At 40.7% G+C, this 15,500-nt stretch overlaps 1 protein-coding gene across 5 annotated transcripts in view; it reads left to right on the top strand.

Moving 5' to 3' along the window:
• Positions 1-15,500, top strand: part of Vwa3b (von Willebrand factor A domain containing 3B) — a 191,529-nt gene that overhangs the window by 131,374 nt on the left and 44,655 nt on the right. For 4 of the 5 annotated variants that reach the window (XM_071601861.1, XM_027950669.2, XM_071601862.1 and 1 more), the window contains 2 exons: positions 6,564-6,682; positions 13,161-13,211. In XM_071601861.1, coding sequence (XP_071457962.1) covers positions 6,564-6,682; positions 13,161-13,211 — 170 coding nt within the window. The remainder of the gene's footprint in view (positions 1-6,563; positions 6,683-13,160; positions 13,212-15,500) is intronic. The other variant, XM_071601860.1, reaches the window with a different exon arrangement.

Genomic DNA, 15,500 nt, shown 5'->3' with positions numbered 1-15,500 from the left:
GGATGTTTAATGGAAACACTGATTTAGTTGAAAAATAGTGACATTGGTGAATTCAGACAGGATTGAATAATAAATATATAATAATCTCTATTTTCATACTATTTTCTCAATTTCAAAATGTTTGGGATGGTTCTAGTTTAGCAGGTAATAGCTGTGTCTGTAGTTTGGTATTGTGTGTGGGTTTTTTTTTTTTTTTTTTTTGTACCAGGGGTTGAGCCCAGGGGCACTTAACCACTGAGCCACATCCCCAGCCCTTTTTAATATTTTACTAAGAGACAGGGTCTCACTGAGTTGCTTAGCACCTCGCTAAGTTGCTGAGGCTGGCTTTGAACTCATGATTCTCCTGCCTTAGCATCCTGAACTTCTGGGATTACAGACTTGTGCCAGGGCACCCACCTATAGTTTTGTATTCTATTTTCTTCATTTATCCTATGTTCTGAATGTTTTTCCTCATAATGACCATTTTTGGATGAATTTTAATGATTGCTCTACTATTCAATAATATGAACTACTACAATTTACCTAATTGTTCTTCCTGTTATTAGGTAGCTTATTTGGAGTTTAATGAATGTCCATTTTCCTATGTCTTTTTGCTATCACTAAAGCAGAATAGTAAAACAAAACAAAACCCCAAATTTTTCAGTTGTTACGTAAAAATGGTACCATATTTCATTTTAATATTCAATTATTTTATCATTTGCAAACAGTTTTCTTATATAAATACAGATCTTAAATATTTTTTATATTATTCATATACTTGGCATATTCTTAAAATATTCTTTTAAAATAGTCTTAAGATATTCTTCAAAAACAACAGAGTTATGCTTCATCCCGTGCTTCAATGACCAAGAATTTAAATTTGGTAGAATTCAAACTTATTTATGCTTTATAAAAAGATAAATTTAAAAGAAAAAGTCTTGGGGCCTTAGTCATTATTCTAATTTGTATATAGTTTTACTCTCTTGTGTATTCAATAAATGATGACTTTGTACATGTATTGTGCCAGTAACTACTATTTTTTAAAAGAGCCTAAAGAACTCTGGAGTTTGGTATGGAAAGAGAAGCCATATAACAAAAATAGCAATTAAATGCATTTGACTATAAAGGAACTGAATGAAAAAGTATGCAGAGACTGCCTAATATCTGCAGAGAGTGAGGATAAGTACCATTATCATTATTAATAAAGTTGTTCTTGAAATATAAGCAACCACAAACGTTAGCACAGATGTGGGGGAAAAGGTACACTCAGACATTGCTGGTGGGACTGTAAATTGGTGCAACCACTCTGGAAAACAATATGGAGATTCCTCAGAAATCTTGGAATGGAACCATCATTTGACCCAATTATCCCACTCCTAAATTCATACTCAAAGAACTTAAAATCAGCATATTACAGTGATACAGCCACATCAATGTTTATAGCAGTTCAATTCACAACAGCTAGACTATGGAGCCAACGTAGGTACTCTTCAACAGATGAATGGAAAAAAAATGTGAGATATACACACACACACACACTGGAATATTAGTTAGCCATAAAGAAGAAGGAAATTATGGCATTTGTCAGTAAATAAGGGAATTCTAGACTATCATGCTAAGTGAAATAAGTCAATCCCTAAAAACCAAAGGCTGAATGTTTTGTCTTATATGCAGATGCTAATTCACAATAGGGGTGGGGTGGGGGTTAGGGAAGAATAGAAGTACTTTAGATTAGACAAAGGGGAACGAAAGGAAGGGAGGGCAAATGGGAATATGAAAGATAGTAGAATGAATGGGACATTATCTTCCTATGTGCGTGTATGATTACACGACCAACGTAATTCTATATCCTGTACAACCAGAAGAATGAGAAGTTATTCATGTATGTAAAATATGTCAAATACATTCTCCTATCATGTATAATTAGTTAGAACCAATTTTTTAAAAAAGAAGACCTCATGAGAATGTTAAAAAATAATAAAAAATAAAATTGCTCTTGAGTTCAGTGGTTGCCTTTGGGTATTTGATCTAACAGAAGATTTCTAACATAATCAGCCCAAATTGGCCTGACCATGAATTCTAGCAATTTCCTCTGTGTTTGTGGTCAGGACCTATCCTCCCTCTCTCTCCCCCCTTCATTCTGTCCCTGTCTGTCTGTCTCTGCACTCACACAACCCTCACAAACTGTTGTCCCAAAGGGTGTGATCGTCAGTACGGATTTGGTAAGGCCTCTGGGTCAGCCTCAAGAAAACGGAAGCAGCAGTACCTCGAGGCTTCCTTTTGCTATCAACTACGGTCCACAGGGTCCCTCACTGTATTAATAAGCCAGCCACATTCAAAAGTGGCATGATCGGGGGCTTTTATTATCCTCAGCTTCCTCGTGAGCCCCACTTCCCTCCCCACTGGCTTGCTTCTGGTCCCCCCAGCCCCGAGAACGCCCCTTATGACCTCAGAGCCACATTAAGTTCGACATCATAAAGAGGGTGTCGCATCTGACCTGCTGGGCCAGCACCATGCTGTAAAAACTAAGACCACAGACAGCAGGTGTGGGGTTATGCCTTTGTCTTTCCCCAAATCTGCATGCAGAAAGGGGGGAGGAGTGGGTGCATACAAGCCAATTTGAATGACCACACTGAAGTTGGCCATGACCATGGAAGGCATCAGATCGAAGTCCACAAAAGAGGGAAGTAGCCCATGAATGGGGTTTCTTAAGTCCAAGAGTCAAGATGATCGTGGTGAAATGTTATAGTATTTCTAAGTATTCAGGGGTATGGATTTACAGCTGAGGCATTAGTTGACAAACTAGGAGAGCTATTTATAGACTTCTAAAGTTTGGGGATTTTTCCCCCCTCCCAAGGGAGATAAAAATGTGTCTTTCATTCTGCAGAGATGACTTTTTTTTTTTCCCTTTGAAAGTGTATATGACCCGTAGCTCTATTTTGAGAGATGTTTGTTCCCCACGTACACAAGCTTCGGTCTCAAAGCCTAGTGGTGCCACCTTTAACCCAGTGTTCTGGTCCCTTCCTTTTGACCAGATTGTTCAGAAGCCACTGGCTGGTTTTTAAGTAGCGGGGTTGGACCATGTGACCTGTAACTTCATTTCTTTCTCTTTGGTTTTCTAAATCTTTGCCAGTTGGTGGGTTTGTTTGAGTCTTGATGGTTTAATTATAAAATTAATTTATGTATTTGAAAAAAAACTAATAATTAATTTATGTATTTGAAAAAAAAAGAACTAAATAGTTAAGAGAGAAAGTCCTACCCGCCTCTCTTCACTTGCCCTGAATCCCAGATTTTGAGAAGTAACCGCTGTTGGTCATTGTAAACCTCATCTTATTCCTGTGTTAGATATGCTTTAAAATAAATAAAGCATCACAGATAAAGTTGAGGACCCTGTATCACCTTTTTTGATCCCATTCTCCCCCCAGAGGAAAACAGCAGCCTATATTTCCATGTATGTTTTAAAACTTTTAGTACAAAGAGCACTAAAGCATTGCTCTCCAGGTTTAAAACTCATATTGTCAAGGAATAAAAACAAAATGGAGTCGCATTTGCTCGTGACACGGAAAACAGTCAGACGGCCACTGTTCATCAGACCCCTGACGGGCCAGCAGCTGAAGCTCTGAACCCTGCTGCAGACCGCCCCCCCCCCCCCACTCCAAGCAAGCTGACCCTTAAAACACTGTTGACCCTGACCTTCTGCATAATGGACCTCCTCCCCCAAATGACACAGGGACTGAGACCACACCCAATTCCTTTCTCACAAACAGCTTGACTAATCATAGTCCTAGCAGGTAATGCAATCTCCAGTCCTCAGAAGGGTAAAGCTAGAAATTCAGCTGCCATTTTGTAAAATCTTGGAGGACATTTCCCCAATGTTGCCTCTCTGATAATCTGTTCTTTTGAAATTTCTATTAATATAAAAGATTCTCAGTCTCTTTATACATATACCTACCTATCATCTATTTATCTATAATTTTTGGCTTTTGGCCTTTCTGTGCTATATTCTGGGGAAAGGCATCCAGTATTATCATTCACCCATTCTTTTCTTAAAGACTATTTTGTCTGCTCTAGAATTTTATTCTGTTAAGATGCATCTTTGTTTCAGTTCCATTGTCTTAGGTTTTAAAACTTTTTTTGTAGTTTTTTAAAAATATAGTTGTTATTTTTCATCTAAATTATTGGAATAGAGTTGGCAATCATACTTCTTAATTTTTCTTTGACATCCATTGCTTCTTGTGGCACTTGAGTAAAGTTTTGTAGTTTTATCTTTTTTGTCTTTGAACAGCTTAGTTGTAAGTCATTTTAATAATAATTTAAAGTCATGTTTAGAGATGGCTCATAAAATTAATTTAAGTGCATTGACATTTTGATTGTTAATTTCCTCAACTAATATTTTTGGCATTTGTGTTCTTTTTCTTTGCTCTTCTGTTTTGAAGTTGCCTAAATCCACCCTCTTGGCCCTCAACACCCGGAACAACACATGGATATTTAGGGCGTTGGTTCCGTGGTGATATTGTGGCTATCACAGAGACAAAAAGTGGTCTGGTTTAGTGCCTGGTTGTAAAGCCACAGGAGTGTCCTTTCACTAGGCAGGGCCTTCTTTCGGGGCTGAGACCTTCGTACCAGTTGACATCAGTCACTGAGGTGACTTCTTTTCCAGAGCACTCATGGTCCCATTTGGTCCTACTTTGCGGGAGCTGAGCTCCCACTGCCCCACCATCTTTGGAGCCAGAACCAACAGCCATGGCTTTAGCCCTGCTCACCATTCACATTTCTGTCCATCTTTTATCAACCATGCTTCTGTCTTTTTTCTTTCTTTCTATGAATTATTTTATTAAATAATAATAACAAATTTTTTGGAAGATTTTAGTGGCAGGGAGGAACAGAAAACCATGATCTCTATCATCCTAATTAAAAGTAAAATATTTACTTCTTCAGAGCAATGAGAAGTTATGCTCCATTTATGTACAATGTGTCAAAATGCATTCTCAGGTCATGTATAACTAATTAGAACAAATTTTTAAAATTTACTTTTTAAAATAATTTCCCCCATTTCCAAAATGTCTTCATGTTCATTATGATCAGTATCAGGATTTTGAAACAACGATAGTATAGCTTAGTATTTTCCTATTAGATTTTTTCTTTTTGTTTAAATGTTAAAGAATAGAATATACCTATATATTATTATTATTATTATTATTATTATTATTATTATTATTATTATTATTAAATATAGGAATCTTACATACTGCCCAGGCTGGTCTTAAACTCCTGAGCTCAAGTTATCCTCCAGCCTCTGCCTCCTAAGGAGCTGGGCCTACAGCGATGTACCACTGCACCCAACTTGGAATATACCTTTTGATGATGTATGTCTACCATTTATCAACAAATATTTGGTGAGGGCCTATGAAGTTCCAGGTACTGTGCTAGGTGGTAGGAGTTTAGCCGTGACTGAAACAAAGTTCCTGCACAGAGCTTACATTCTGCTAGGGAGAGACAGGTAAAATGCAAATAGGCAAATATAAAATGATGGGTACTATTAGGATGAAAGAAGTCTTGGGAACAGAAGAATATGATAGAGGGTTCTGGTTCTAGAAAAGATGGAGTGAGCATCCTTCACCCTGTTTCTCCACTAAAATCAAACTATAAATCCTGGACAGAGTACTTAGGTGACCAATAAACTGACATGGAAATGGTCCCAAGAGAATTGGGGAAGGATACCAGAGTTTGAAGTTCCACCTAGTCAGCGATAAGTTGACCATTTTTCTCCCTGGAATTGACTGGCATGGAATCAGAGGTATCCCAAACCCACAAGTAAACACCAGATGCAGGAAGCAGAACCAAGAAAAGTCTCTATTTTTGGTACTCTGCTATTCTTGGAGCCACTATTCCTTCCTCGTTTACCAAGTGTAACAGCCTCTTACAAATTGATGAGGAAAAATAGCCAAGAGATATGAACCAACATCAGATATTCTCAAAAGTTTAAGAAAATATGAAATAAATATATTAAAAAGATGTTTAATTCAACTAAGTCACTTACAAAGAAGCAACAATGAGATCCATTTGCTTTTGGCAGGTGTGTGCTTAACAATGTATTAATAATAATAATACAATATTAACATTGTTATTAATAATATGTATCAATAATACAATAATAATAATGTATTATTAATAATTTTTTTCAATTTTTTTAATGAACATGTAATAATTATGTATATTTAAGGAGTCTTATTTTTTATTGCCTGCTCTTTCCAACTTGATAGATGCTCTTGGAAATCATACTCAATGCTAAGTAGGGTTTCCTGAAGCAGTTTTGGGATTTGGGTGGTGGTTGTTTTGGGTGTGATGATGTGGTGTTTTAAAAATGTAGTTTTAAAATATAGAGTTTTAAGACCTGGAAGGGAAAAGTTAGCAATGACATCTGATCCTTATGGTTCATGACTCCCTCCACCTTCCACTTTTCTACATTTATAAGTTGTTGATTTTATAGTTGGAAAAACCGCCCACGGCCCTGCCCCTCCAGCTCTGCAGGCACCTGGGGACCTGTCAAGTGACACCTGCTTTCCTTTGGTTTTGGCCTGTAGGTATTTCCTCTGGCACACGTGTGCAACGACACGAATAAGATGACACTGATCAATCCCCAAGGAGTCAAACTCAATATCTACAAGCAGAAAGTGGAGCAGGCCATTAAATCCTATGAAAAGTGAGTACTAGTCCCGACCGCTCTTCAGCGGACGCGGAATTTGTTTCAGCCTGTTTTCTCTCGCGTGCCCTTGTTTGGCTTAAGTTTGTGTTTGTTTGTTTTTAATTTGAAGCAGCTATTTAAAAATCATCCAACATCAATATAAGCCGCTGTGTAGGGACTTCTTATGTACCCGAATATTCCCAAGAGTTCTCGAGAAACCATCTTTCCTTTCCAGCCTCCACAGAAACCTCATGTTCCGTTAGCTTTTCCTCTTGGCCCAGTGAATTGGGTCATTTCCACATCTAACGTTATGTAAAATGACTGTGAAAGCACCACAGTGACGAGATATAGAGATCACAGAGCCAGCCCTCTGTATCTGTGGGGTCTGCATTGGCTGATTCAATGACCCATGGATTGAAAATATGCAAAAGAAAAAAGTTGCATCTGCGCTGCGCATGAATAGACTTGGTTTTCTTGTCACGACTCTTCAGACAATGCCCACAGAACAACTATTTACATGGCATTTACCCTGTATTAGGCATTATAGGCAATTTAGAGATGATTTTAAGTGTACAGGAGACTATGAATAGGCTCTGTGGACATACTGGGTATGTCTTTTTATGGAAGGGCTTGGGCATCCTTGGATTTGGTATCTGGGGGTGGGCAGGAGGTCCTGGGACTGACCCCCATGGATACTGAGGGACAACTCTATACATATAGATTATTATTTGAAAGTTTTTGTATCTCCGGGCATGGTGGCACACACCTACAATCCCAGTGGCTCAGGAGGCTGAAGCAAGAGGATCTAGAGTTCAAGGCCAGCCTCAGCAACTTAGCAAGGCCCTAAGCACCTCAGTGAGACCCTGTCTCTAAATAAAATAAAAAATAGGGCCGGGGATGTGGCTCAGTGGTTGAGTGCCCCTGAGTTCAATCCCTGGTACAAAAAAACAAAACAAAACAAAAACAAAAACTTTTTGTATCAAGTTCAAGATGACCAAGCTGACTCAACAGTGCCATCTCCCACCCCAGCATAGAATTAATCCTTGATACACAGCTCTTAGACCTGGACTGTGCCCAGATTCTTCAGGCAAATCTGCTCTTCTTTCTGGAAGCTGGGCTCTTGTTTTTTTGGTTTTTGTTTTTCTTTCTTTCTCTACTACATATGAGAAAAAATGAAATAAAAACACAAAAGTCAATGATGTAGCCAGGCCAGCATTTATTAATCTCTAGTCATTTTGTGGTGGGCCTACTATGTGTTCAAAATAAGTATAGGCACTCGTACATTGCTGGTGGGACTGAAAATGGTGCAATCAGTCTGGAAAGCAGTATGGAGATTCCTTAGGAAACTAGGAATGGAACCACCATTTGACCCAGCAATCCCACTCCTAGGTTTATACCCAAAGGACTTAAAATCAGCATACTATAGTGACACAGCCACATCAATGTTTATAACAATTTAATTCACAATAGCTAAACTATGGAACCAACTTAGGTGCCCTTCAATAGATGAATGGATAAAGAAAATGTGGTGTCTGCACACAATGGAATGTTACTCAGCCATAAAGAAGAATGAAATTATGGCATTTGATGGTAAATGGGTGAAACTGGAGACTATCATGCCAAGTGAAATAAGCCAGCTCCCCAAAACCAAAGGCTGAATGCTCTCTCTGATATGTGGATGCTAACCCATAATAAGGGGGAAGGGAAGGGAGGTATAGAAGTTCATTGAATTAGACAAAGGGGAATGAAGGGAAGGGAGAGGGGATGGGAATTGGAGAGACAGTAGAATGAATCAGATATCACTTTACTACGTTCGTATATGAACACACGACCAGTGAAACTCCACATCATGTTCAACCACAAGAATGGGAAGTCATACTCCGTGTGTATGATATGTCAGAATATACTCTACTGTCATATATACCTAAAAAGAACAAATTTTTTAAAAGTCAGAAATAAAATAAATAAATACCACTAAATTAATACATAAAAATGTATGTATCCCTCACAGAAAATATAAATAATATACATAATTATTTTTTTTAAAAAAAGAAGAAAGTACAGAGCTTGACTCCTGCCTGCAGGGAGTGCCAGTCCCTCCCACTGAGAGGCCTTGGCCTACCATGTCCATCACAGGCCTCTCCAAGCCCCCCTTCAACTGGAGCCTCTTCCATTGGGCCTCCCTTAAGAATCGAGGCCATGGTATGTGGGCTCCCTCAGCAGCCTCCGTGGGCTCCTCAGCTCAGGTTGAGGGCATCTGTTCCAAAATGCTTAGGATCACAAGTATTTCAGATTTGGGATTCTTTTTTTCAGATTTTGGATATTTCCCTATGTAACATGAGCTATCCTGGGGAGAAGACCCACGTCCAAATAAAATTCACTTAGGTTTCATAAACACCATATATACATAGCTTGGAGGTAATTTTGAGCAATATTTAAAATCATTCTGTGCACAAGAGTTTAGGGGTTTGGATATTTTCCACTGTGGTGTCAGGTGGGGAAGGTCGACAGGTTTGGGATTGGGGATGTTTGGATTAAGGAGGCCCCCGCTGTACTCCTCGGCACCTCAGCCTGCCCTCCACCTTTCTGTCACAGGTAGGACAAGCTCTGATGCTTCCTTTCGGGCATTTCCCGAAGGGCCTCCAGGAACGTAGCTCCTCTTCCTGCCTTGCTGCTGTCCCGCCCTGGGCCCCCCGTCCTTCTTGCCTCAGCACCAATCACCTCCTCGGAGGGGCCATTCCACGGGCCCTTTCTACTGCCCGCCTGCATGTGGCCCTCAAGGGACTCACGGCTACTGCCCAGTCCTCAGGCTTGCTGACCACCTCTCCTCCTAACCCGGGGCTGTTAGCTCCAGAGCCAGGGGCTGGCCAACCCTTATCTATTCCTCCTTGCAGGTGTTTGTATATTTGACCATTTTAATTCAAATTTGATATGATTCCAGTTTAGTTGTTATAATTTTTCAAAATCAGGTATTCCAGATGTAACATCATAATACCACTCAAATTCTAATGTTGTTTTCTTGTGTGATTCGGATATTTGTGTCCTATAATTACCAGTCTGTGAAAGCCTGGTGCACGGCCACCAGCTGGAGCTTTGGGGTCAGACAGAGCTTGTAGGTTTCCCTCGGGGCCCTGATGCTCATGCTGGGCAAGTGTATGACATTCATGAGCCTCAGATTCCTTATTTACAATAGAACTCATCTCACGGGGCTCTCACAAGGCTTATGTAAATCATATCTAAAGAGCAATTAATGTGACTTATTTCCCCCTTTCCTTCCCTGACTCTGGTGATCGTAAAGTAACCATGAATACATGCGCTGTCCTTGTCACAAGGCTCTTCCCCAGGGCTTCAGGAAGGACAGGGACGCCCCATTCCCAGGCAAAAATGTGCTTCTTTCTTAAAAGCAAAACCCCAGTACAGATGTGGTAATGATTCGTCCCACTTCCTACTTCTGAGTGAAAAACCTTTCAGTCACTGCAAGTTCAACATCTGTGCTCTGAAAAATCCAAAATCCAGAATGCTCCAAAATCTAAAAAGTATTAAGTGCCCATATGATGCCAAAAATGGAAAATTTCACACCAGGTTTCATATGAAAGATCAGAGCCAAAATGCAGGAACACTAAAATATTCTATCAAGTTACTTTCAGGTTGTATGTATAAGGTGTATATGAAATATAAATGAATTCTTGCTTAGACTTGAGTCCCACCCCCAAGACTTCTCATTATGAGTATGTAAATATATTCCAAAGTCTGAAAAAAAAAATCTGAAACACTCTGGTCCCAAGAATTTCAGAAAAGAGATACTCAAGTTCTGTTGTTACTTGTAAAGAATAATAATTTTAATATTAATGAGACCAACTCTAATGGGACTGGTATTTAATCCTATTTAGTATTGCTTTAATTAACATTGGTATTATGAAGATTATGTTCATAGTAAGTCTTTTAATATAAAAATTAATATTATAAAGAACAAAAATTTCTGGTCTTTCACATTCAGTGGTGTTTAAGAGTTCTGTTGGCATAAATATAGATTCTCTTTTCATCTTCCTCCACCTTTCTGGAGGTATATGAAATAGGAAAAGTAATTGATGAAGGGCTCCTCCAGCCATCCTCAACATTACATTTCTGAGGAGTTTCCCACCAAAGTAAGTCAGATGTAACTTTAAATAAACTTCATCTAACCTTAAATCCGTTATGATTAGGTTAGCAAATGGGAAATGGGAAGCTCATTCTTTGACCAAAATAATGGAATTTACTAGCCATTCTGGTCCCATTTAGTGGCCATGTGTGGTGACCTCCTGTTACAGTATTTCCAGAATTGAGGCAGCAATTTGGGCTTGTGTGTCTCAGCATGAGCTTTGCATATTTACAGAGCTGTCTGAATTCAGAGGTGATTTTTCTGATTGCAAGTTCTAAAGTCAAGGTCGCCGCTCGAAGGTCCACAGAAGTCTGGGTTCTAACCTGGCTCTTCGACCAGGCATGGAAACCTCTGCTTATGGTGCCTCGTTTGCTAAGTTGGCTGCTGGCCAGAATTCTGAAGCATCATTATTTATAGATTGCTTTGCCAGTGAGTCAGTTCTCCGTGCAAGAAGATTTGAGAACTAGAAATATAGTGAGCCAGTGAATGCAACCCCTCAACTTAATTTCACTCCCCCACAACAAAGAGGGAAACAATTCTTAGTAAAACCCCTGAATCAAGGGGCTGAACCAGTGTCAAAAAGGGACATCCCAAAAGGACCCTCCTCATCCCTCAGGATTTCCAAAGGTGGCCACCCAACTCCCTGAAATGCTTCAGTGGAGATGAACAAAGGGAGAATAGCAGGGGTTACAATGATGTGCTCTCGGAAAAACCTCTCCTAAGGGGTTGAATTAAAATTCAGGACATGTGCTAGCTAATCGGATCCACATTCACCCATGGTGTCTGCAAGTTTCCAAGCTTGGCCCTTCTTTAGAACCTGGGAACAATGGACATGGAGTTATTTCTGGTCACTTCGTAGGTGACCAGAAATCTCTCACTTCAGCCTCTCAGTGCCAAGGACAAGTAATGGTATCCTTGTTTTATTGATGAGAAAACATTTTCAAAAGTTCTGCCCCGTGGGCTCAGCCAGCAGCACAGGGATGGATACGGAGCTCTCAGCCCAGGCCCGTGCTGGGCGAGAGCCCTTGTCCACTCCCCCTCCCCACCACACTGAACCCACTTTCAAGTGGAGATTTAAGAGGGGGTTGAATATTTCTTTTAAATGAGAGCACAACAAAATGCATACTATAAATCTTTTCCATAAGTCTTGGGAGCCTTGATTATTGTTACATGAACCACGTGAATAAAGAAACCCAATTTCCAAATTGACCCCAAAGAACCAGAACACTTCGGTGGGACAGAAGCACAGAGCAGGTGCATTCCCTCCTCCTCTCTCGCTATCACTTACAGAGCACCTACCTGGGTCCCACATGATTCTGTGCTCAGGCTACCTCAGGGAGTCCCCACGGCTACTCAGGAGTTCTAACTGTTGCTGTCCCCATTTGACAAAGTTGGGCACTGCCCAGAGCCACATGGCCAGGAAGAGGAGATGCTAAGTGAACTCTGTTCCGGGTTATGCCCACCCCCAGACTCTCTTGCCCTGTCCCCCAGGCTCCAGATGGGCAAGCAGGGCAAGAGAGCTCTACCTGAGGTGTGTTCTCAGAACCCTGCTCCAGAGGTGCTGGTTCCCATGGCTAGAAGAGTAACACTTCTAGTGGCATTCCCCCACCTCCTTATGTTGAAGATTTTTTTTTCATGGAATCCAGACTCACACTCCTCGAGGTCAGGGTTCTATGCCCTGCAGCCCACAAAGCCTGCTTTGGGGGTAATAACATAAGGACACAGAGCTGGGTGAGACCCTTTGAATGAAGCATCACTGATTAGTAACAAGGAGACCAGCTGTAACCACCCGACAGCAACACCACTGGCTCCAACCTCCTCCTTTGCTCTTGGGTTGACAGTTCCTCTCTGAAGACACCATCGGTGATGGGCTTTGGTCTCAGCATGTTGACGTGAATGAGCCATGTGCTATGGGTCCCCCTCAGTGACCTCACCCAGAGCACAGGTGGTCAAGCTAATATGTGTCCCCATCCTTTACTTAACAACCTTTTTGCTCTGAAATTCCAAGTGGAAGAATCTACAGAGGCAAGATAAGGCACAGTCATGTTTTCCTTAGGATGTTTGGAAACTTCTTAATGCAGACATGATGAGGACCAGTTTGTTTGCACTTACTCTGATTAAGCTGAGCCGAGCCATTCTTTAATATTTGGTGTGATCACCGCAGAGCCTGGAGGCCTCTGCACTGGTGCAGAGGGAGGGAGACTTTCACGCCCAGTTTCTTTAAGATGACGTTGGCAGAGTCCAGAGTGATGGGGCTGGGCTTGGGGTCCCCACGCAGTGCCCTTTAGATCCTGGGGCCAGACTTTTGCCGTGAAATGTATTATTGCTTCTAAATTGTTGTTGTTGTTTTTTAAACAGGCGCTTGAATAAAATCGTATGGCAAGCATTATCTCAAGAGGAAAAACAAAAGTAAGCCCTTCTATTCCCTCCTCACTTAAAAAAAAAATTCAATGAAATTCGTGTCAGTAAAAATCCATAACTTTGAAGTGTATAATTCAGTGGTATAGAGAGAATTCAGAATGTTGGGCAAACTACCACCTCTTTAGGTGCAGAATCTTTTTATCACTGCAGAAAGTGAAACCTGGTATCCATGAAGCAATGACTGCCCACGACCCCTTCCCCAGCCCCTAGTATGCACTGGTCTGCTTTCTGTCCCTATGAATCTGCCTCTTTGGATGAATCATCAGAAAGGAATCATACAGCAGGAGACATGGTGTCTGCTTATTTTACTTAGTTAATGTGGAAACGTGATGCTTTTCAAAGCTCATCCAAGCTGTAGCATGTATCAGGGACTGCATACACACACGTATTGAAAACACACACATACACACACACACACACAGAGCTCTGTTTGCCTGTCCATTCTTCCATAAGTGGGAGTTTGGGTTGTTAGCACTTTCTGGCTATTATGAATAATGTCATAAATAACATTATGAATGTCCTTGTGTAGATGTCCCTATGGGAACATGTTTTCATTTCTCTTGAGGATATGGCCAGAAGCGGATTTGCTGCTCACGTGGCACTTCTATGCTTAACATTTTGAGGAGCCTCTAAGATGTTGCCCCCAGGGACTGCTCCATGTTGTACCCCCACCAGCAGCATACAGGAATGTCCCACCCGTACTGGCCGCTTTCCTTGAAACAAAAACAAAAACATTTAAAGTCATCCTAGTGGGTTTTAAGTGTGACCATGTGGCTCTAATAGACATTTCTAATGACCAATGATCCTGAATGTCTTTTTACATTCTTGTCCATCTGCATACTTTTGGTAATGTCCACACAAGTCCATTACCCATTCTTAAGCCAGGTCGTGTTTTGGTGGTTGAGGTGTGAGTCTTCTAGATGTTAAGCACTTACCAAACGTAGGATTTTCCCATATTTTCTCCCACTCAGTAGTTTGTATTTTCATGTTCATCTTAAACCCTTTTCCCGCCCACATCCCTTGTGGGCGGTGGGAATGGGGTTGCCCTCGGTGGAATGGGCTGGCTGAAAAACAAATGCTAAAGGAAATAAAACAGAGGAAAAACCACAGAACACAGAAAGTAGTTTCAAAGCTGGGGCAGGACGGTTAAGCTGATCAGAAAGATGGAGCTTCTAGACCATGGAGCCCATGCCTGCCTTATTTATATCAGGAGACATCAAAGAGATTCTATAGAATGTTATTCCAAAAAAAAAAAAAAAGGTTAAAAGTGGGCTGTTCAGTTCTAGTGGGTTACCCCCATCTCTGGAGCTACTATGAGGAACCTTCCTAGCAGAGTGGAGGGAAAGGTCACGTGCATTGGGCAATCTATTGCCATGGGAGAGCCATGGAAAGTTCCCAATGCCAGGCCTCTCTCTCCCTGGCTGTCATGCCAAGAGAAGGTCCTCATGTATTTCATGGATGGCTTCCTGCACCTTTTTATGTCCAAAAGCTTTTAATCATTCGAAATCCAACTGATCTATTTTTCTTCTGTTTTTTATGCTTTTGGTGTCTTATCTGAGACTCCACTGCTGGATCCGAGGTCATGAAGAGACCCCACTGTTTGGTGTATGGTTCTAGCTCTCACATTAGGTCATCAATCCATTTTTAGTGCAGTTTTGTAGATGGAGTGAGTCAGGGAGCCGACTTCACTCTCCTATTGTGGCTATCCAGTTTTCCCAGTGCTCTTTAAGAGACTTCTTTCCTCCTTGAATGATTTTGATATCCTTGTCAAAATTCAATTAGCCATGAACATTTGAGTTTATTTCTGGACTCTATTCCATGCCATTGGTCAATATGTCTGATTTTATGCCAGTAGGGCACTGTTTTGATTTCTGTAGTTTTGCAGCACGCTTTGAAATTGGAAAGTATGAGTGCTTCACCTTTATTTTCTCTTTTAAAGTTGTTCTGACTATTCAGGGGCCCTCAAAAGTACATATGAGTTTGGATTTTTTTATTTCTGAAAAAAAATAAAGCCATTGGGATTTTGATAGGGATTACTTGAATCTGTAATCAATTTGCTTGGGGAGTCTTGGGAAGTATTGCGATCCGAACAATATTAGGGCTTTCAGCCCATGGATACAGGATGTCTCTCCATTTATTTAGGTCTGTAATTTTCCCTCAGCAATGTTTTGTAGTTCTCAGTGTGTAAGACTTTCATCTTTGTTATTTTGTTCATTTGGATTCCATTGTAAATGGGATCATTTTCTTAGTTTTTGGTTGTTCTTTGCTGGTGTACAG

This window comes from Marmota flaviventris, chromosome 14, assembly GCF_047511675.1.
Source record: "Marmota flaviventris isolate mMarFla1 chromosome 14, mMarFla1.hap1, whole genome shotgun sequence".
Taxonomy (NCBI): Eukaryota; Metazoa; Chordata; class Mammalia; order Rodentia; family Sciuridae; genus Marmota; species Marmota flaviventris.
Note: the sequence above shows the minus strand (reverse complement) of the source record. Positions and strands in the feature narration are given on the sequence as shown.